This window comes from Neolamprologus multifasciatus, chromosome 18 (genome assembly GCF_963576455.1).
Source record: "Neolamprologus multifasciatus chromosome 18, fNeoMul1.2, whole genome shotgun sequence".
NCBI lineage: Eukaryota > Metazoa > Chordata > Actinopteri > Cichliformes > Cichlidae > Neolamprologus > Neolamprologus multifasciatus.
Window position 1 is genome coordinate 30,931,985 of NC_140456.1, and position 23,404 is coordinate 30,955,388.

General features: G+C 39.2%; 1 protein-coding gene and 2 long non-coding RNA genes across 5 annotated transcripts in view; all 3 read left to right on the plus strand.

Annotated features, from left to right (window-relative positions):
* Nucleotides 1-23,404, plus strand: part of LOC146498368 (uncharacterized) — a 97,203-nt gene that overhangs the window by 30,290 nt on the left and 43,509 nt on the right. The window lies entirely within an intron of this gene.
* Nucleotides 905-17,893, plus strand: LOC146498370 (kinesin-associated protein 3-like). 2 transcript variants are annotated; one of them, XM_085141521.1, is made up of 20 exons: nt 905-997; nt 1,988-2,119; nt 2,969-3,126; nt 3,428-3,489; nt 3,660-3,801; nt 6,033-6,132; nt 6,218-6,342; nt 6,469-6,567; nt 6,705-6,883; nt 7,439-7,601; nt 8,589-8,689; nt 8,771-8,879; nt 8,992-9,104; nt 9,329-9,494; nt 10,490-10,615; nt 10,719-10,817; nt 13,249-13,334; nt 13,425-13,581; nt 14,879-14,963; nt 15,146-17,893. In XM_085141521.1, exons 1-20 carry the CDS (start codon nt 969-971, stop codon nt 15,246-15,248), a joined length of 2,334 nt encoding a protein of 777 aa, XP_084997647.1. In that variant the 5' UTR covers nt 905-968; the 3' UTR covers nt 15,249-17,893. The 2 variants fall into 2 exon arrangements, with proteins under 2 accessions (XP_084997647.1, XP_084997646.1); XM_085141520.1 differs by having other exon boundaries at nt 912-1,009.
* Nucleotides 18,079-20,651, plus strand: LOC146498371 (uncharacterized). The gene is made up of 2 exons (XR_014870888.1): nt 18,079-18,916; nt 18,973-20,651. It is a non-coding gene; the product is annotated as an uncharacterized LOC146498371 (long non-coding RNA).

Consider the following 23,404-nt stretch of genomic DNA (forward strand, 5'->3'; position numbering starts at 1 on the left):
AGAAACAGGCTTTGCCAAACTGATCAGCTGTTCATAACACTTCCTATGTTGGAATAGATGTCAGCGGGAACTATCACATGTCCGCCATGACCTGCCCGAAACCGGAAGTGATGTCATTTTCCTGGAAATGTAGTTTTTTACCATCAGTGCCTTGTAAGCCTATAGTGGTGTTTTTAAAAGTTATGTTTGACTTTATGACTTTCTGTGTCGTTTCTGGGATGCTTAGAAGTCAAATTGAACCGCTGAAAATAGTTTATTTTGATGCATATGCTGTTTTTTTGCAAATTTGCATTATAATATTTATTTTTGTTTTTCCTGCAGTATATAAAAATTGGTGTATTTCAAAAATAAAACTATGAAGACACTCAAAATACATTTCCTGTGGTGGGAAACTATTTTGTACAACTTTTTTGTATTTACAGTTTTGAGGGATAAGCCTCTTAAATTTCTCTAACTAGAAATATATATGTTAAAAAAACAAAAACGATTATCAATTTTTTTAAATAGTTTATTGCACTTTGTTGCAATTTATGTAATTACTATGCACTTAATGGATACATATTATTAAAATTTGGGCTATAATGGTTGTATTGATGTATAGCAACTTAAAATGCTTCCAAAAATGGCACTACAGCATGTAAAAATATAATATAAGCTCTGGCGGACTTGGTTCTATGGTAGGTCTTAAAGGGTTAAAGCAACAAAACAATCTGAAGAGTCGGTTGGGAGCCGAAAGAGACGACTCTTTTTAGTGAGTCGAACCGAAAGCGCCGGTTCTCTAAAAAGATCCGTAATTCCCATCACTACCAGTTACTGAATCAGTCACGTGGTACGAACGTCACTGCATACGTAATCAAAGCAAGCCTCGATACGCGCTTCACAAAAACACCCCCGAGATTACCAGACACACTTCGACACATCACTACTGTTACGTTCATTAAAAATATTGAAGTTTAAATCTGAGGAAGATGCAGGATGATGCACGTTATCTCAAACGGTCAGTCATAACGTGAGTTTATTATTCTAAGAGTAATGTGTTTGCTAGCTATGGTCACCAATTTAAGTAAAATATGGTGTCCATACTATCACGTTAGCTTTACTGTGAACGTCTAACAAACACTTGGAAGATAAGAGGAAGCGTTTTTTAAATTGAAATTCTTGCTAATTAGCTTGCCCTGATCCATGGCATTTCTCTATATAGTGCGATGTTTAATTACCTTTCCAATTTGGGAAATTTCCTGTTTTCTTGCTCGGTGCAGAATGCGAGCATATAATTGTTTATGTTTTAAATAAATAACGACAACGGTCAATTTGGCGTACATGCAGTTGACAGAAAGGTCACTTAAAATCTCTCACAATATAATCAGCCTTCATGCTTGCATTCACATCCCCTTCGTTAGCACAGTTACCCAATTATTTCTAAAAGGAGCCTACAGTGCATGACAACTTATAAACAAATAACGACTGATTTTACGTTTTCCACTGACTTATAAATCCGCCAATAAAAGGAAACATTCTTGAACTGGGTTTATTATTAGCTTCCCTACTGGGGATTGGAAATCTGAATTGGAGCTAACATAGCTAGCAAGCTTCCGTGCTAAACTGTGGTGGATAATCGCTAGCTAATTGCACGTAGTGTTGAATTTATTTGCAATCAGGGGTTTGCACCGAGTTTAGCTCGTGTTTGTCATGCTTTAACTCTCTGTGGAATCGTGTTTTATTGTTAGCCGGTTAGCCAGTATAGTAATGTTATGCTACTGTCTGGGCGTGTCTTCCTATGTGTTATTGTTATGGGCGGCGGATTTTTTACTGGCTTGGCAATTAACGACCTATTTTCTGTAGTAACATTTAAAGTCATTTTGTTGTGAAATTAACTTGCTAGCTGATTTGCGTCCGATGCAGTTATTATATGGTATGATGTAAATTAAATAACTGGAGTTTTATGTGTTTACCGTATTTTGTACTGCCTGTTCTTGATCGCTCAAAGCAAAGTGACTGTGGGCGGTTTGGACGTCCATCCCACACAGAAGGCCCTTGTAGTCCACTATGAGGTGGAGGCATCTATCCTTGGAGAGAGTGGAGGACATATGCTTGGAGAACGCAAGGAGGGACAAAAAATGTAAGTGGCCTCTTGACTCACAACTCCTAAACACTTCATTTCAGTTTCCTTTTGAACTCTAAATCTTTTTTTCCTTAAAAAGAAGAGCTTTTAAGTTGATTGGATTAGATTTTTATGTCAAATTAGCCTTTGTCTGTCTAATCCATCTAAACTGGACAGATAATTCTTAATCATTTCTTTTGCAATGGACTTTTATTCCGTTGCTGGATGGTAACAAAGCCATGTTACAAAACAAAGTTTTGGTCATGTGCTGACATATTTCTGTCAGTTAATATTGCCCCATTTACTAATATATATACCTATTTGCAAATAAGGTAACATTTATCTGTGTCAGTGGCTCATATTTATCTGTTTTGTTACATTAATTTCATTCTGCCAGTGAGTGACGTTAGCATAATTGGGCAGCATATACGGTATATAAAAGACAAATGTAGCTTCTAGGTCTGAGAAGTAGGTCCCAATAATCAGCAGCAAAGGATTTATCTGATTGGAAAATGACTTTGTGGTCTTAACTGCTGCTAATAAACGCTAATAAATAAGGTTTTGTTGCAAGGCAGGCCTAACTAGATATTTTATAACCATTTGAGCGCGTCTGTCTTTAGGTTTTACATCACAACAGGACCTCACAAACAAACTAGTGGGTGACATCATGACAGTGTCTTTTACATTAGGTGTGTGAAAAGAGGACTATTCTGCCTGTGGAAAGGATTAAAAAAGTTTAAAAAATGTATTATTTATGCCAGAAAAAAAGGCTATTGGGCCACAGTTTTACAATCAGTATATTTATTTTGAATTTAATGAAACCTGCTAGCTTCTGCTTTCTCTTCTGCTCTTTTTTTCATGCTCCAGTATCCGCATGAAAAGTCTTTCTCCTAGTACAGATGTGGGAGCTTTGGCAAAGAAAGTGCTGGAGGAGTGTAAGATGATCCCTGCTTCCCGTCTGCCCCAGGTGGAGCAGCTCCTGTATTACTTGCAGAACAGGAAATCATCCCCAGTGGAGAGCAACGGTTAGTCATACCACCTTCATTGCACCTGTGCTCTGGAGCCCAAAATCTTTACTGTCCAATTCCGACTTTGGCTAACTTCAGTCCCACATGTAGATTGGCAGCTTGTTAGTCCAGCATGTACTGTAAACATTCTAGAAATATTAAGACATGTAAGGAGGTTGTATAATGGCAGACCTAAAGTATGCACTGTGATGCTAATAAAAGAAAATGTAAACTAATGCAAGTAAAGTTTCAAGTTTGGAATTAATGCTGATGTGCTTTGTTTTGGCTGTTTATGTGTGTGTGTGTGTTTTGTCACCAGTGGAAAAAAAAGGAAAAAGAACAGTCAAGCCGAAAGAATTGACACCATTTGAAGGCATAGAGGTAACCATTTGTTCCACTGTGGTTTGATCTCACACAGCAGTAAGCACGTGTTCTGTCTTCATTATAGCAACAACCCGAAGTTGCTCAAATGTGTTGTTTAAATAGTTTGGCTGGTGAAAGAATGCATTTGTTATCAGTCAACAACTTTGTGTGTCTGTTTGTGTTTGTAGTTAAATGAGGAGGCCAGTATAACTAGAGTGGATGAGTATATTGAACTGCTCTATGAAGGGATTCCAGAGAAGATCAGAGGCTCAGCTCTCATCCTGCAGCTTGCCCGTAACCCTGATAACCTGGAGGAGCTACTGCACAATGGTACACTTTTATTCTCCATCTTAATTCTGATGGTTAACAGAGTCGTACCTACAGCAGTTTCCTGACATTCCTGGATAGTTTAAGTGTGTCATCTCTTAAAAATATTTTATATGGTTTGACTCAAACCATTTAATCAAGTTAGTGTAACATCATTGGTACAAACGCACCCTGAGAGCTCATCATTGGTTACTACCTTTTTTGATTGATTTTTATTTAGCTATATTTTTCTGCATACAGAAAGAACATTTGATTCTCTAATTGTCTAATAATTAAAGGCAGCATGCTTTACTTGTGCTCTATATAATTGTCATTTTCTCCAGAGCAGTAGCAAGTTCTTAGCATATTTTTCCTTTTTTTTCTGCACTACAAAATAACTGAACCTAACCAGTGCTCAGTATCGACTCGAAGGTCGTCTCTTTGGGTTATTGTTAGAATACTTCCATTTTGACATCTGTGTTATGATGGTATTTGATGCTAGATATATTGTGTGGACTAAAGTATTGGGCTACCTGTTTGAATTCAGGTGTTTTCATTCTCATTGCCACAAGTGTATAAAATCGAACACCTAGCCATGCAGTCTGCTTTACAAACATTAGTGAAAGAGTGGGTCACTCTAAACCTGTGTTTCCCAACCTTTTGGAGCCATGGCACTTATTTCACATTAGAAAAATCACACAGAATACCACCAAACAAAAATGTCACAAAAAGCATATTGATAATTTTTCCCCGCGCACCAGGTATGGCAAAATTGGCTCAGTTTCTTATATCAATGTTATTAATTTTAACTGTCATAAACAGGATGTGACAAGTGATGATAATAATAACAACTGTACTGCATTAAAACATTCACAGCAGGTGGGATATCCAATTTTTAAGTGATGACATATGAACTCTACTTCTGGGTCAAAACTACTCTGCGTTTATCAAGGCTGTTGTGTTTTTAACATGTTTTAATGCTTTGTATCTTGTGCTATTTAATCTGAAAAAGCCCCTAAAAAAGGCAGTGATCACCTTCAGCTACTCTCGGTTTTTATTACCACTGTTCATTTTAGCTGTTCATTTACCACTGAAACATCAGAATCAGTGAGCTGTCTGCTTTCAGCCCTGATCGTGTCCGTGTCTGTGCCGCTGGGTGAGAAAGGCGACATCTCACTGATTCTGATGCGTCGGCGGGTCTGCGCTTTGTGTTTATGTCTTTGTGCAGAATCCATGTACCTGCTCCCATTTACTGTTTTAGCTCTTTGGTGGTTGTTTCGGGCAAAATAAATTTATATTTAAAATCGATTCAGGATTTTAAAGAATTGATATCACGTTATCCAAGCTAGAATTGATCTTAATCGATAAATCAATAATCAAAACCCACCCCTAATCAGGAACCCTTGCTTTAACTTTTATTGAGTGGAAAAAGTTAGCATTCCTCCTCCAGCTTCACTGTGTTTATATTATGCTAACATAGCTGTGTCGCTAGCCACCATGTAGCACATCATCATATACCAGCTAGACCAACTTCAGTAACCCTACAAACGTCACTGCTGTTTAGTTTTTCTGTCTTCGTTTATGTCAGAAGTGATGGCAGAGCTGTACATTTTAAGTTTTCAGAAATCCATCAATCAGAACATGGTATATTATTTAATCTTAAAACTTTTTTTGGGAGACTTCCTGCCTACCACTACAGGGAGCCCACGTACCACAGTTGGAGAACCAATGGCTTATATTGCTAATCAGGTGGACCCAGATAATCTTCCAGGGCACACCTGATCATTTCTTGTGGCACAGTGGTTGGGGAAACACTGCTCTAAAGAACTCAATTAATTCAAGTGTGGTTGTAACAAGTAAGCTTGCGAAATGTCTGTCCTAGATATTCCACGATAAACTGTAAGTGGGCGCAGGCTAGCCGCTCTCAGCCGCATGGCATGTGGTCGTCCGCTCAACACACTGAGCTAACAGGCACCCCATAAAACAGCAAATATGAGACAGAAAATAAAGTTATGGGCTACACAGACTATACGACTAAGGATTAAGGATTTTGAACTGCGAAACATGTAAAGCTACTTTAAGACTCCAAGACCAAAAATCTGCTCCTGGAAATGGGCTCAATAGGTTCTCTATTGCCCCAAGTATCTTTTTCTAACTGAAAATTTGTTAGATGGCACGTGTTACATCACAATATATTCTTGTGCCGTTATCTGCTGTACTTATGATGTGAAAACTTCCCTTGTCTTTCCTAATAGAGACAGCTCTTGGTGCTTTGGCCAGAGTACTAAGGGAGGATTGGAAGCAGAGTGTAGACCTAGCCACCATCATCATTTATATATTCTTCTGCTTCTCCAGGTAACACACAAACTTACATAGCAGCTCACTTCCATCACATTTATTCTTACTGTTGTGTTTAATCCTCTTACCTTTCCTCCTCCAGTTTCTCCCAGTTTCACGGGGTGGTGAGTCATTATAAAATAGGCGCCCTGTGTATGAGTGTGGTGGAACATGAATTGAAGAGATACGACGCATGGCGTGAGGAGCTACGCAAGAAAAACAAGGCCTATATCCTTTTTGTTGGTGTTTTTTGCTTACTTTTCTGCTCTCTCCCCTTATAGTTTTGCTGACTTAATGAGTATGTACTCATTAAGTCAGCAACAATAATTTTTTCCTTAATGTTCTTTTTCGCACGTGAGTCTGCACCAGAGAATGGCTCCCTGAGACGAGACCAGGACAAGGCTCTCAGAAAATACCATGGCCTTTTGGCTAAGCAGGAACAGCTGCTCAGAGGTAGGCTTTGTTTTTGTTTTTTTTAATCTCCTCATTCAGAACTTTTGTTGATCAGATGTAACTGAAATTACTATATCATCTCTAATTTTCTGTTTCTCCTCCTCACTTCTGCTGGCCTGTTTTTCTCTGGTTCTTAGTGTCTCTTTACCTCTTGCTGAACCTTGCTGAGGATACGAGGACAGAACTGAAGATGAGGAATAAAAACATTGTTGGCTTGTTGGTCAAAGTTCTTGAACGTGATGATGAGGAGCTGCTTGTCCTGGTGGTTTCTTTCCTTAAAAAACTCTCCATCTTTCTTGAGAATAAGAATGACATGGTGGGTGGTAGAAACAAGACTTTCAGATTCGATAACGCTTGCTGGGAGCATAGGGGAAACAGTCCTGATGATCATTTTTATGTTACAGAGATCTGTTGTTAACCAAGTCAACTTCATTTATTTTTATTCTACATCCTTTGTTTAAAAATAGAAAGAAAAAAAAACCGGTTTGCATTGTTTTTGCATTGTTATTCCTTCTTCCTCTGTTAGTGATTGGGGGGAAACATTCCGTAAGTCAGTTGTCTTCCAGTATTGTAAGTCTTCTGTAGTGCAGAGGTTAGGTTGTTTTTGGGTTTTTTTGGGAGGGGGGAGGCTGTAAATGGTAGTGTCTTATTGACAAGCTCCACATAATTTGTAGCTATTAGCTTCTAATATTGGAAAGTAGGTAAACAGTAGAATAATAGTAATCCTTGCTTTGGATTTTGGAATTTGTCTTTTTTTGTTTATTGTGATGCCCTTGATATTCATTCAGCTCTTGTCAGTGGCATAAATTATTTTCTGCTGAATTTACCATCATTAGATTTGCTATAATCTGTGTTTGTCTCTGATTTGTAGGCTGAGGTGGATACAGTGGAGCGGTTGGCTCGCCTGGTTCCCTGTAAACATGAAGACTTATTAAACTTGACTCTACGTTTGCTGCTCAACCTCTCCTTTGACTCTGGACTTAGAGCCAAGATGGTAGAAGTTGGCCTGTTACCTAAACTCACTGTCCTGTTAGGTAATGATGCACGCTAGTTTAATAGCATGCAGCACATAGCGATCCATTCACAGTATTGGTGCAGTGCCTTTTAGCAAAGTGACTGCTGGGAACAAACGTGTAGCTTACAGCTTTTTAAGTATTGCTGATAAGTCGACACACAATCAACACTGTGGATTGTTACATCCTGAAGAAAAACTGTTCACATTCTCCTGGTGTTATAAAAGCACTTCATGCTTATGTTGAAAATCTCCTCTTCAGCAGTGATCAAACTGAAAAATGCAACCCAAACGAGAAACGGAGATTGTCGCCCGCACAGGGAGATCTCTGTTCAGTCTCCGTTCAGTCCATCAAATGATCTCTGTTTTTCCCTTTTTGGTTGCACCTTTTCCACCTTTCACTGCAGCTTTGCGAGTAAATGGTAGGTGTGTGCAGACAAGTTGCCATCTCCAAACTACAGGTGACTGCAGGAATCTGCTGTTGACCAAAGAAAGTTCAGTTCAAGCAATTCTGACAAGTTGGCATGAATTAGTAGGGTACAGAGATTCACTTGTTGTTTGAGTAGAACAAAGAAAGGAATAGTTGGAATGGAATTTAAAACTAAATTAATGACAACCAAACTAGAATAAAAGCCACAGGTAGCTTTAAAATAAAGTGTTAAACTCACCTACTTCAAACTGTGTCCTGTTTACAGCCTGCTTTTCAAGCTACTGTATATTTGAGATTCTTTGGACAATATAAATTCAACTGCCTCTTCAGTCAACTTCTTGCCACTTAGTTCAGTTAGGGAACTTCTTTAATGAACACAAAAACCTTGGTTTAAATCTTGCACTTGCTTAGCACCAGATGAAAGATGCTCTTTATATATCCCAGATTTGGGAAATACATTTATCTCTGCGTTTTGCTTTTATAGTTAATAGCCTTGCAGTGTAGCTGTTGTGAACCCTTGGCATTTTATGCAAAACTGTAACATGGTAATGGTATCATCGTTATTGTGTGTGTTTTCAGGGGATGAGAACAACCGACAGATGGCAATGCGTATCCTGTACCACATCAGCATGGATGACCGGTTCAAGGGCATGTTTGTTTATACTGACTGCATACCACAGGTACAAAATGTACACCGAGCTGAACACTCATAGCGCCTGATTTCTAAAGTCTTAGGTACAATTTTGTGTGTCTGTGTGTAGCTAATGCAAATGCTGTACGAGCATGGTGAGGAGGAAATTGAAACTGAGCTCATCTCCATCTGCATCAACCTGGCTGCAAACAAGAGGAATGCACAACTCATGTGTGAAGGTATTTTACTTTTTGCACAAGTTAGACCATTGCCTCACCATCACAGGTACCAGATGTCTGATGTCTGTATGGCTTTTGGAAGAGATTATGCTGAGTGTCTCTCCATTCCTAGGAGATGGATTGAAGATGCTTATGAAAAGAGCTCTGAAGATGAAAGACTGCCTCCTCATGAAGATGATCAGAAACATCTCACAACATGATGGCCAAACCAAATCACTGTTCATAGTGAGTTATATGCAATAAAGAAAACATTACAACCTAAAATTATCATAATTATCAGTCATTATTTAATAATCATCGTGTACGGAAATTGCTGTGATCAGTATTGACCCATAGTAAACATCAGCCTTGTTTTCAGGATGGTTGAGGTGGGGTGTTTTTGTTTTTTGTTTGTTTCTTTTGTTTTTTGATTGTTTTTAATTGTGTAAATTCTCTTCTTGCTTTGTCAGGACTATGTTGGTGACCTGGCAGCGGAGATTAAAGAAGAGGAAGAGGAGGATTGGGTTCTGGAGTGTCTGGGGACTCTAGCCAACCTCACCATCCCTGACCTGGACTGGGAGTTGGTGCTGAAGGAGTATAATCTAGTACCTTACCTTAAAGACAGACTTAAACCAGGTGCCTTCACATAATTTTTCATTTCATCTCTTTTAATATAGTGGAATTTGTGTACTTGTTGGGACAGAGAGTACTAGGAAACTTGCTATGGTTTGGCCATAGTTCTTTTCACAGAATAAACTTAACTGTTACTCCCCTCGAGTCTTAATAAAGCTCAACTTCTTTGCGTTTTAACTGACATTTATTTCAGACAGGAGGATTCTTCGACATGTCTTAACATGTAATGATGTCCAACCACAGCCGATACAATGCCGTCAAAACTAAAAAGAAATACAAACTTAAATGAATATTCTTAATAAAGTCCTTAAGCATTATATATGACGAAACATTCCAAAAAAAGGATCAATAAAGTACACATTACACCTCTCGCTGCGGTAATTGCACTGGAATATCACGCAACACTCGCGTATTTACATACAACGATGATAAACAAAATAAAACATTTACCTCATTGGCCTCACTCAAAGGGAATAAAACTTTCATCTTTACATTGTGGGGAGGTCCAAAAAGGCACTCTTTTATAACTTTCTGTAGACGTGCAAACCTCGTGACTCTTCTCTTAATTAGCTTGCTGAGTGTGACAGCCAAAAAAATGCCCTCTTAGCAACAACAGACGGAACTTTGGAAAAGGTTCCTATCTAATTGCACAGTTAGCACAAATAACACATTTAAACATATAAATCTAATCAACGAAACATGAATTACTATTTATTTCTTATTTATTAATATTTCAACTACTTATTGTTTCAACCTTAAATATCTAATAAAAGGAACCTAAATGCGAGAGTTGCCCATGACGGCAGCTACACTAACATTGTATTTGTTGTTCCCATATTAAAGATGTTTATTTCTTTGTTCTACTACAAAGCAGTTGTTTATAACTGGTGCTAAATAAATACTGCAAAACTATCAAAAAGTCAGAAAATGGTTAGCTTAACTGCTCTCTTTTGACTGGAATAACTTTCTAAAACTACGCTTCCTTCTGTCTGTTTCAGGTTCAGCAGAGGATGATCTCATCCTGGAGGTGGTCATAATGATCGGAACGGTATCCATGGATGATGCCTGTGCCGTCATGTTAGCTAAATCTGGCATTATTCCTGCACTTATTGAGCTACTGAACGGTAACATGCATACCAGTGGTTTCCCCAAAAATGTCTTACATATAACTTTCCTGTGTCCTTGGTCTATAAACTGCTTATCATGGGTCTCCTTTGTTTAATATAGCCCAGCAGGAGGACGATGAGTTTGTATGCCAGATTGTCTACGTCTTCTATCAGATGGTGTTTCACCAAGCTACACGAGATGTGATCATCAAAGACACCCGTATCCTTCCCACAGTTCATCCCGTCTTTGAGATATATATATATATATATATATATATATATATATATAATTTCCCTGCTCGCCCTTCGGGCAGTCAATCCTTCCAGCCTGTGAGCTTGGGTGCCCTGCGCAGTATCTTAGCTGATCCTAGGACTGCGCTCTTCTCATGTTCCTTCTTCCTGATGTTGCTGTCATTCGGGACCGCTACATCGATCACTACAGCCATCTTCTTCTGTTTGTCTACCACCACTGTGTCCAGTTGATTAGCCACCACCATTTTGTCCATCTGTATTTGGAATTCCCACAAGATCTTAGCTCGGTCATTCTCCATCACCCTGGGGGGGCATCTCCCATTTTGACCTCGGGACTTCCAGGCACAGATGTTCCTGTATACTATGCCGACCACTTGGTTATGGCTTTCCATGTATGCCTTGCCTGCTAACATCTTGCACCCTGCTGTTATGTGCTGGATTGTCTCTGGAGCATCTTTACACAACCTGCACCTGGGGTCTTGCCTGGTGTGATAGACCACTCGGCCTCTATGGATCTTGTGCTCAGAGCTTGTTCCTGTGCTGCCATGATTAGTACCTCTGTGCTGTCTTTCAGTCCAGCTCTGTCCAGCCACTGGTAGGAATTCTGGATATCAGCCACCTCCGCTATCTGCCGGTGGTACAGATAGCGGAGGTAGCCTGTCCTTCCATGATGGTTCCTCGCCTTCTCCCTCTTTCTTGGGTTTCTGCTGCCTGAGGTATTCACTGAGCACGCGGTCGGTTAGGGCCATCTTCATGATGTATTCGTGGATGTTCGTTGTCTCGTCCTGGACCGTGGTGCTGACGCTCACCAGTCTCAGGGTGCTGGACTTGGGGGTGAAACCCTCCATGCATGGTCAGGAGCTTTCTTGTCTTGATGTCAGTGGTTTCTATCTCCTCCTTTGGCCAGCTTATTATCCCAGCCGGGTACCTGATCACGGGCAGGGCGTAGGTGTTGATAGCCCGGATCTTGTTCTTACCGTTCAGCTGACTCCTCAGGACTTGCCTGACCCTCTGCAGGTACTTGATGGTTGCAGCTTTCCTAGCGGCATCTTCATGGTTTCCATTTGCCTGTGGGATGCCCGGGTACTTGTAGCTGTCCTCTATGTGTGCAATGTTGCCTTCTGGTAGTTTGATCCCCTCAGTTCTGACTACCTTCCCTCTCTTTGTTACCATCCGACTACATTTCTCCAGTCCGAATGACATTCCGATATCATTGCTGTATATCCTGGTGGTGTGGATCAGTGAATTGATGTCTTGTCTCTGTCTTGATGTCATCCATGTACAGGAGGTGGCTCACAACTGTTCCCTTCCGTAGTCTGTATCCGTAGCCAGTCTTGTTAATGATCTCACTGAGGGGGTTCAGGCCTATGCAGAACAGCATTGGGGACAGAGCATCTCCTTGGTAGATCCCGCACTTGATGGTGACTTGTGCTATGGGCTTGAAGTTGGCCTCTAGTGTTGTACGCCACATCCCCATTGAGTTCCTGATGAAGGCTCTTAGGGTCCTGTTGATCTTGTGTAGTTCTAGGCATTCCAGGATCCATGTGTGGGGCATTGAGTCATAGGTCTTCTTGTAATCAATCTAGGCAGTGCACAGGTTGGTCAGCCTGGTCTTGCAGTCTCGGCTGATTGTTCGGTCTACCAGTAGCTGGTGTTTTGCACCTCTGGTATTCTTGCCCATCCCTTTCTGTGCCCCACTCATGTATTGATCCATGTGCCTGTTCATCTTAGCTGCTATGATGCCTGACAGGAGCTTTCACGCGGTGCTGAGGCAGGTTATTGGTCGGTAGCTGGAGGGGACCGGTCCCTTCTGGGGGTCCTTGAGGATCAGGACTGTCCGGCCTTCGGTTAGCCATTCTGGGTGTCTCTCATTGGCTAGCAGCTGGTTCATTTGTACCGCCAGACGCTCGTGGAGTGCAGTCAGCTTCTTCAGCCAGTAGGCGTGAACCTTGTCGGGGCCTGGTGCTGTCCAACTCTTGATATTGGAGACCCTTTCTCGGATGTCTGTCACTGTGATGGTTACTGGATCCTGTTCAGGGAGGTTGCTGTGGTCTGCCCTCAGATCCACTAGCCACTGAGCATTGCCGTTATGGGTTGCGTCCTTCTCACATATGCACTTCCAGTATTGTTCTCCTGGTGGTGCTGTTCTCATATTGTTCCAATGCTACTGAGAGTACACCTTGGATGGTTCTGTGGAGAACAGCTGGTTTATTCTCCTGCCTTCGGTCTCTCTGGTGTACCTCTTCAAGCGGCTGGCCAAGGTTGTGATTCATTTCTCTCTCGCTCTCTCTCTCTGTATGTGTGTATGTATATATACACGTGTATGGATATGTGTATATATGTCTGTCTGTCTTACAGCACTGAGGATTTCTCTGGGTTTTCTTTAACCCTCTTTGTAGAGGCTCCAGCTTACCTCATTGATCTGATGCATGACAAGAATGCAGAAATTAGAAAAGTGTGTGACAACACCCTTGATATTATTGCTGTAAGTTAACAATGTGCTACTGATGGATGTCTGTTTTCTAAAATAAGGACTAGAAATGCACCTTCATATTTTTGGTCTGTCTCCTCCAAGGAATATGACGAAGAGTGGGGCAGGAAAATTCAGTCAGAGAAGTTCCGTTTCCACAACAACCAGTGGCTGGAGATGGTTGAGAGTCGGCAAGCAGATGAGTCTGAGCCTTATCTTTATGATAACGACAATGACCGGACTGATCTCTTCTACAGTGCAGGTACACTGAGCAAAGACTCAGCTGTGCATGTAGAACAGGAAAATTGACCAGCCTGACAGTAAATTTTACCTTCCCAACAAGACTTGAGAGTTTTTTGGGGGGTTTTTTTTGGGGGTTTTTTTTGGGGGGGGGGGACTGGCAGGTTGTCATTTTGACAACCTGCCATGGGATGCCACCTCATCCCATAACAGCAGCAGAAATGGCAAGGAAGTAATTTCCTGAGGAAGTTGATGTTTAATTTTTTATTAATGATTAGGATTTGACAAAATAAGCATTTAACATGAATTTTTAGAAGTTGTCTAGTGATTTATTTCATTACAGATTGTAAAGGTAAAATATATTTTAGCATCCACAATTAAGCAGAGTACAGCAAACATAATGAAGCTATTAATAACAAGGAACTCACTGTGAAACAGCTCATTGACTACATTTAAAAGTTTACCATACAATTGGCTACAACAAAATAAACGAAATTTTAATAAATAAATTATTGTAAACGTAGAATACTGAAAATGTATGAATCTGTCCACCTCTGTTTTATGCCACTGGACCTCTTCCCACACCGACCATCCACTGTTCCCCCATCTGTAGCCCTTCACCCAGTCCTCACCCCCTAAAACCATCCGATTTGGCTGCTCCTCTCCGGATTTCACTGTTGTGCGGATTAGTACAAACACTCAGGTCTCTGTTGTGTTCAACCAGCAAAAACTCTGGCTACAGCGCCTGGGCTAATAGTTTAATAGCTAATAGCTAATAGTTCTTTAACTAGCTTTTGATCATATAGCAGCATTCTTATCTAAATGTATAATGTGTTTGTTTTGTTTACGCACAATACAGCCAAGTATGTACTGATTAGTGTTTTACATTTCTCTGGGGTCAAAATGACTTATTTGGCAGTTCTAGGCATAAATTATCATTTTGGTTTGTTTTTATTCCAGCTTATCACACAGAATTCACAGAATGAATAATCAATAATTGAAATCAAAAGACTGGGATCTTTCTAACAGTTATGTAATTTTAAAATAACAAAACAACCCACCTGATGGTTCTCTTAAGAGATGGAAATAAGAAGAGATGTTTTCTGTGTGACATTATTAAATTATTATTTGTACTGAATGTCAGTGCATTCAGTAAATTTACATTTAACATCAAAAGCAAAAACTGACTTTTACAGGTAAGTAACTACATAGCAGGGACTCAAAATAGGCTAGAACTTGAAATTTAGACTTTTAGTCTGTTTACACTTTTTAAATTAAGTGTATCTGCTGGTTTATTGTTGTGTTCTTCAATCTTTTAGATGGAATAACTCCAGGAGATGGCTCAGCCAGCCCAGACTTCTTCAGTGACCTGCAACCGCAGAATGGAGACTCGCACCATGCAGGGTGAGTTAACAGAAGACAGAAACATTCTAGCCATTCTACAGCTTACTAAATTTTAAATTCAGGCAATCAAAGCCTCCACCTCTTTTGCCACACTATAAAATCCCAGTCCAGTGTTTCACATTTTTATTTTTCATACTGTTAAATTGGCTTTTTTTTTTTTTGTTTGTAACTTTGTCTACCAGAGACATTGGCGATGTTTTCGACCAGACCAGCTCATCACCTGCACGACCAGCCACGGCCTATGGCTTCAGACCCGATGAGCAGCCCTTTTATCAGTACTCATAGACACTTTGAGTCTGCTTTGTTCACATCGTCTTTGATCCATTCCTCTCCACCAAGTGCATATTCACACATTATCTACAACTCCACTCTCATTGTTTAATTTATTAAAGTGACAGCCCCTTGCAGTGTAGCATTTCATATGCCTCATCTTGACATGTTAAGAATAGTTGTAGTTATTCAGACAGTGCTTTCAAATGCTGAAATCAATAATACAGACCACACTAACACTGCAGATTGCATACAATTTTCACTTAGCTATTTCATCTATTTACAATCATCTCAAGCAGAACTAGTTACGTCTTTCTTTAAAATTTGCTGCTGTATGTTGGTAGGTTTTGCTTTTCTTTTTTTTCTTATGTGATAATATTTATACAAAAATATTCAACGCCGTTATTGAACTGTTTGAGATCCTTCATTTTGGCTCCTCCAAAACCATGTCAACATGTGACATTTATTTAATGAGTTTACAGCATGTTTCTTTTATCTATGTCACTGTAAAATGGGAACATTGTTGTTACAGCACGGGGCAGCACGGTGGTTAGCACTGTTGCCGCACAGCAAGAAGGTCCTGAGTTCAATTCCAACATCAGGCCGGGGTCTTTCTGTGTGGAGTTTGCATGTTCTCCCCGTGTTTGCGTGGGTTCCCTCCGGGTACTCCGGCTTCCTCCCACCGTCCAAAGACATGCAGCTTGTGGGGATAGGTTAATTGGATAATCCAAATTGTCACTAGGTGTGAATGTGCGAATGAAAGTGAGTGCGAATGGTTGTCTGTTGGACAGACATTTTACCTGTCACCCTGTGACAGACTGGCGACCTGTCCAGGGTGTGCCCCGCCTCGCGCCCTATGACAGCTGGGATAGGCTTCAGTGCCCCCCGCAACCCTGAAAAAGGATAAGCAGAAGCGAATGGATGGATGTTGTTACAGCCTAGGGTGCTTTCACACTGGCCAGCTAGTCTGGATCTCCACAAAAAGACTTCTTCCTTGTGTATTAGTCGGGGATAGATTTCAGTTCATGTTAAATGTTGCATAAGTAAATTTGTGACTGTTAAAAGGTCCAAGTTGATGTAGGAGCTGAATGCTGACCAACAGATAAAAGCCTGGTGCCTACATTACCTGCAGGGCAGTGTAGTTGCTGACAGTTTGTTCAAATCATTCTGTGATCCGCTGGTATAGCCTCAAGTCTGCAGCAGAGAGGAGAGCAGGCTATAGTCTGCTGAGCCGCATTGACATTTTTTTTTAACTGTAAAATTCTTCAGCTCCTTAAGTGAAATTCTATGTTAGCATTATTAGAAATTAGGAAACTGCAAAGGCTTTAAACACCTGTCCCCCCCGCCCCCTTGTTTTTTATATTGATGTGCAATAGTGAAGTGCTGTCCGTTTCCATCTCTGTTACTACAAGCTGAAAAATAAAATTTCGTCATGTCTTTCATGATCTCATTGGCTAATGATTTAAATTGTAAGAAACGGCAATGACTTCAAATACAATTCCCAAAGAAGGAAAATTGGTAAACAATGCTTGTTTCTTATTTTTGTAGCACTCCCAGGTGGTACTGTGCCATTAGTTCATTTTCTTAGTCTTTGAAATGCATGCAGAAAACTAGAGGACAATGGCAAAGTGTATGTACATCACGTACAAATTAACATTTAAAAAATGCAAACCCAATCTCAAAGCGCCCTAAGATTTATTGTAGTTTGAAATTTGGTTATAGCAGATGTCAAAACCACAGCAGTATTATGGGGAGCTCTTTTTCTAACCACTACATTTATGTGATGTTTCTGACCTGCTACCCCACAGACTTGCTAAATCTAAATCTGTCCTGTCAGACCACACTTAATGCAGTGTTCATAAAATGAGGCCAGAAATCCTTTCCTTGAGGAAAGATAGCTGTGAACTGACACAATGTGTTTCAAAAGGAAACAAAAAACCCATCCATGATCATCAGTCACCTAGCACATCATTTCTCAAGGCTGTTTAAATAGAAACAAGAGTGTACGTTGGGTATTCCTCATAATGCTTCTGGGTGTTTTTTTGTTTGTTTTTTTTTTTAACAGCAATGAGATCTCAAAAGAGTTGTCTCTGTGAACATGCACTTGCATGTTCACAGAGACAAAAATAAAACAAACTCTAAAAAAAAAAAAGAAGCTAAATATATCATGCCTACTTTGATAACATGGTTTAACATGCATATTTTAAATACATGGTGGCATATTAATATACCGTGCCACTGATTAAACCACATATGGAAAAGATGGTCTGTTTGAAGAAAACTCTTACATACAGTATTGGTTTTAGTCCTATTTGCACATATGTACTTGTGTTTTTGTTTACTTTATCATAAGTTATTGTGTATCTATGTATTGTTTTGTTTGGTGGGTTTTTTGTTTGTAAACATGACTGACTGACTTTATTACTACTTGACACGATGCTGTTTAGAAAGAACTGGATCATAGCTACTGTCTACCCTTCTGTTTTCATCCTAAGGTTCTTTAATAAAAAAGAATCCTACATTTCACTTTGTTTACACTTGATCTCACTCACAATGGCATCAAAGTTTTCACACATGCTGTACAATTGGATTGTCTGTACTCTTTAAGTTCTCAGATTTTAAACGTATTTTCCTTGGTTTTTTAAAAAAGGTGCAACTTCTGTGAAATACAACATCATATACTTTGTCTGGGATAGCATGATATGAATTACCTGGCCTCATAATTGAATCATTGGTTGTAGAATGCTGATGGGCTATAGTATAGTTTTCAGATTTGCAGCATTATTCAAAACTATTCTGCTTTTTTTTTTCCTTTTTTTTGGGGGGGGGGGGGGGGGTAGTTTTGTTTTTGTTTGTAACCAAAATTACATCGATACAATTAAAAGCACTTCACTAGTCCATGACTTGATATGCGACATACAGTAACTTTAGCTACAGCAACTGTATGGTCAACTCTTATTGCAAGTTAGCAATTACAACAGTATGTTTTAGCTATTTAATCACAAGTACATTTTATATAACATGGCTAAACATAACGTGACTAAAACATAACCTTATCTGTGAACATAATTTGAGTAGAATCATGCCATAAAAGTGTCTGTTTCAGGTCTACAGCTTCTTGGCATGTCAAATTACATCTTTTGCTATTATGTTGGTTTTAGACATCTGTACCATATACTGTATATTTTTACAATTTATTCTAGTTAATATTTTATGTGAAATATTTAAAGCTTTTTGTGAAGCTTTGTTATAGCCTGTAGCTCATAAAAATCAGATGTCCAGTATTCTAGTATTAGAATATTTAATTTTACATTTGAGTAAGTTGCTTTTGAAAGAATGGTAAATGATAGCGCTTTTCTACTCCAAGTGCTCAAAGAGCTTTATGAAACATCCCTCATTCACGCACTCTTTTCTATGCTTAAGCGCCTTCTATCTAATATTCATACTTCAATGGATGCATCAGAGAGCAACTTGGGGTTAGTATCTTGCCCAATGATATTTGGCATGCAGACTGGAGTGACCAGGGATTGAACCACAAACATCCAACACTGTACACAAGGAGGGTATGCCACAGGAGTTCATTGCTGAAAAGACTGGTTGCTCAGAGTACTGTATCAAAGCATATTAACAGACTAAAAGAAAATGTGTACAGCAACAGGGGTGACTGCAGTTTTTACAAGATTGTCAATGAGCATCTTTGGGAAAGTTTCACAAGGATTGGAAAATTATTGTATAAAAGATGGACGATGGGCTCAATTCCTTCCATTGTATTAAAGTGAAGGCAGAATGTCCTACGTATGGATACAATACACTACATTCACCCCATACACACAAGCACTATTATCTATACTTTGTGCTTTCTAACTATCACTCATATGCATTCATACTCTGATGGACGCATCAGAGAGCAAGTCAGGGTTAGTATCTTGTAGAGATGGACTGATCTGATATTACGTATAGGACTATATATATGAGTCCGATACTGACCTAAATTAGTGGATCGGATATCGGAGAGAAATAAAAAAAAAAAAAAAAAAAAATGTAATCGATCCATTAAATATCACAAAAGCAGCTCACAAAACTTGCGACATGGCATAACTCTGCTCATAACTGTAGCACGTCGGAGCAGTATGCTTCACGTAATAGAGCGTCTGTGACCCGTTGGTCTGGTTGAGCATTTGGAGCCTCTCTACCAAACCAGCATTTTATCTCCGAGAAAGTTATCCCAGAGAGAAGTCAAGCAAGTGTGTAAGTTCATCTCTGAATGTTTGTAAAGCATTCCAGCTTTAAGCTTAACAACCGATATATGGACGACTGCCTCTTCTCTCCCCTTCCTCTCCTGTTGCTACTTCAATCATGAAACTGATTAATGATCAGCTGATCGGCTTTTCTGTCAGGAGTCCGTCTCTCTTGTTTGTTTATCGCCCACTTCTCGCCAGAAAGAGGAAACCAGCGGCTGAACAACAGCTTGATAAGCTGTTGTTAGAATTTATTTAATATTACTTTCTAGACCAGGATCTTTTTCTATGCAGCGGACGGTGTTGTGCCAAAAAGTGATTGTCTGCCAAAAACTGATTTCCGGTATTTGCCAAAAACTGATTGCTCGTATTTAAACTGCTATAAGTAACTTGTTGGCCTATAATATGTTAAACATATGTCAAATGCATCCCTTATGGATGACATAAAGTCATCTTGAGCCACAAACAACATTCGTGTAACAAGGTAGAAGCCGCAATCAGTTTTTGGCAGTGACTTTTATATAACCTTTATTTATGCAGTTAAAAAAATCTCATTAACATTAAAAATGTCTTTTGTAAGAGTAAGCCAAGAGGACAGCAGAAATGCCAACAAATATTGCAATAGTTCTGTAAAAATATTTTAAGTGGGGATAAAGGACCGGATTGGCTATAATGCAAGTATATTAACACAGAGTTGTAAAGATACTTGAAAAACAGATATTTTTTTTTATTTCTATATGTAACCCCTTTGTAATCCCTGTTCACCGAAGTCTATTTATCAACATACGTAAAGATATTACACATAAAAAAAAAAATACACAGAAACATTGGAAATCAGTTTTTGGCAGACAATCACTTTTTGGCACAACAACGGCTGGTAACTGTGCAGGGGCGGATCTAGCAAAGTTTAGCCAGGGGGCCCAATAGGGCATGAACAGGGAAAAGGGGGGCACAAAGACATACTTTCCTTTCTTATTCTCATTTAAAATATCTAGCTTTTAATAATTATCTGAATCTTACACCCAAAGTTTTAATCTGATGTAAAATGTATAGAAGTCCATTACTGTATATTGTAACTATTAAGTCTAATATACCCTAGTAAGCTAGTACTTTTTCCTTTGGGAAGGTACCATCTGTGCAGTCCGCAGTTCTTTTGAAGAAAGATGTTGAATCTATTTAATTATTCTTGAAAAATAATTGATTTCTGTGCATTTTTTTTTTTTCACCCTGCATCAAATTAAAGTTGATTACGTCGATTAAGCATCATGAGGTGGGGGGGGGGGGGGGGGGGGGTCCCTATTTTATTTCTTGTTGCTGGGAGTTTGCAACCCTATTAGTTAGGTTGCTTACTCTTTAAAATACCAGAATAGGGAGGATGGAGTAGGTTTAAGTTTATTAGATTGATTAGTATTGCTGAACTATGAAATATTTTGGGTGCAGTGTACTTTTTTGCATACAGGTATAACAGAATAGCTTTAGTGTTTGTTTGTTTTTAAGCTTGAACTTATACAAAATGCAGCAAGATATTTAAAAAACAAAAAAGTTTTATTGATTAAAAACACTATACCAGATTCATATCAGTATCAAAAAAAATCCAAGTCCAGCCAAAATCCAAATTTATGATATCTGTATTGGACAAAAAAAAAAAAAAAAAGAAGGTATCGTGCCATCTCTAGTATCTTGCCCAAGGATATTTGGCACACAAACTTGAGCAGCCAGGGATTGACCCACCAACCTTCCAGTCAGCAGCTGACCTGCTCTACTACTGCTCCTTAGCTACAGCCAACCCAATACTTCTGAAAGTACTTTTATTGCACCATGTTCATTCACTCATGAGCTGCTCTAACATGAATCAAATGGCTGAATTGCTGCCTTATTATGCAGTCAAGTTCTTTAAAGTCTAGCTAAAGACCCAATTTTGTTCAGGTGTGTCACAGCAAGGACACATTTAAAAGTTTCAGGACATTGGCCCTCAAAGACTGGAGTTTGACACCCACGATCTACACTAAACCTGTCATATTTAGTTTAAATCTATTTTCACAGTTACAGGAAAATCAATTCTGCATCTATCTATAATTATCAGATATTAACTTGTTTTTGTAAAACACTTTTAAACAAGAAGAAATGTTGTAAATGACAATGAAATAATAAATCAAGGTCAGGTAGCATTTTTTTTTTTTTTTTTTTTTTTTTTTTTTTTTTTTTTTTTATATATCTCTCTCAAACCAAACCAAACGAAAATCACTGCAGCCCACCCGGTGCTGTACAAAAGAAAGTGAAAACGACCCACCACCTGAGGTCCCACGGCCACTGGCACGTCCTCCGTTCACTGAAATAAAACACAGAAAGATATGTTAAAATAATAAAAGGACACTGAGCGTAAGGCCCGCTACAGATAAAGAAAAAAAAAAAAAAAAAAAAAACACACACAAACACACACACACACACACACACACACACACACAACCTAAAACACACTTTAATAAAAGAACACACAGTAATTATCCTCAATCGCAAGCCGGTCTGGCTCCCCACCGGCTGAGACCGGTGTTCCAGATCTACTGGCGTTTAGATCAACTGGCGTTGGTCGAACAGATGTGTGGCAGTCTTGCGTTTCAGGAGCTGCTACCGACAAACCAGCAAAAAAGAAAAAAAAAAAAAAAAAAAAGAAAAAAAGCCAAATGTGTCACCTGTGAGGTTATCTCAAACACACTCCGTCAGTCTTGATGCTGTTGAACAACACAATGTTTAAAAATGTGGCGAGTTTACCTGGTGATATTGTCATGCGCGACGTGATCGCGAAAACGGCAAACAATTAACACCACGCCGGTGTTGTTCACAGGACGGCAAGAGTAAACGATCGGGAGACTGTAGTCGTCGTTATCGTTCCCCTCGCACGTTTTATTTCTCCGTTTCAGCGTTTTTGCTTCACAACTAAAGCGAGCAGTTTACTTTGTGCACTAACATGGAGTCGAGTCAACCAGCGCCACCTCTGGCCAAGTGCCGCAGCCTACAGCCAGATCAACTTGTGACACATCTGCAGCACGTTTGAATTTGTTTCATGCACAATACCTTTGTACTTTCATGCAAATAAACCTTTGAAAAGAATGAAATTATATCATATATTCCTATTGGCCTACATTTGTACAAAATTCCAAATTATATACACAAAATCATAGAAATCACCACTCCAATTGGTCATCATGATTTTGATATTCTCTTTTTCCATAACAATGAAATACACCTTGGACAAATATGACACATCAATTTCATTAGTGTTGTCACATCACATCCTGTAAGCATCGTCTGTCTGTCTTTTCTCAGGAAATGAATATTTCCAGCCAATCCAATCAACATGGCTGGGGAGTTGGTAGTTATATACAGTCTGTATAAGTGTGGTTAATCTAATGAACATTTGTAAGGAGATGGCAGTTACTGTGAATTTACAGCAGTTACACAGTGATTAGTAATGAACAGAGCCAGTGAGAGTGAGTGGATTTAAGAAAGTCAGTGACTCAGGTGTGTCGATTGGTTTGTCATCTGTTGTTGAGTCTGGAGGAGACGTAGAAATCTTTTGTTTTAAATCTTAGTTAGGAAGATTCCTGTTTGTAAACAAGCACTTTTTGTGAGAAATGCAAGAAGTACATCTGCAGAAAGCACACAGTTACATTCTGTCCATCATGTGGACAAAACTGAAAATGTTGAGCATTGAAAAACTGAGAACGTCGGGCAAGTTCAAAAGAAATGTGTCTGTAAGAACGAAAAACCAAATTGTTCCTAAAATAGTTATGGAAAGTCTAACTGTTGTATGTCTGTGTTCTACATGTTTATCTCATGGAAAATAAAGTTGCTATTGTTTTATTGCAGTTTTTTGATAATTCTGAGTGGATTTACACAGTACGGATCTAAATGACCCGCAACAAAATCAATGTC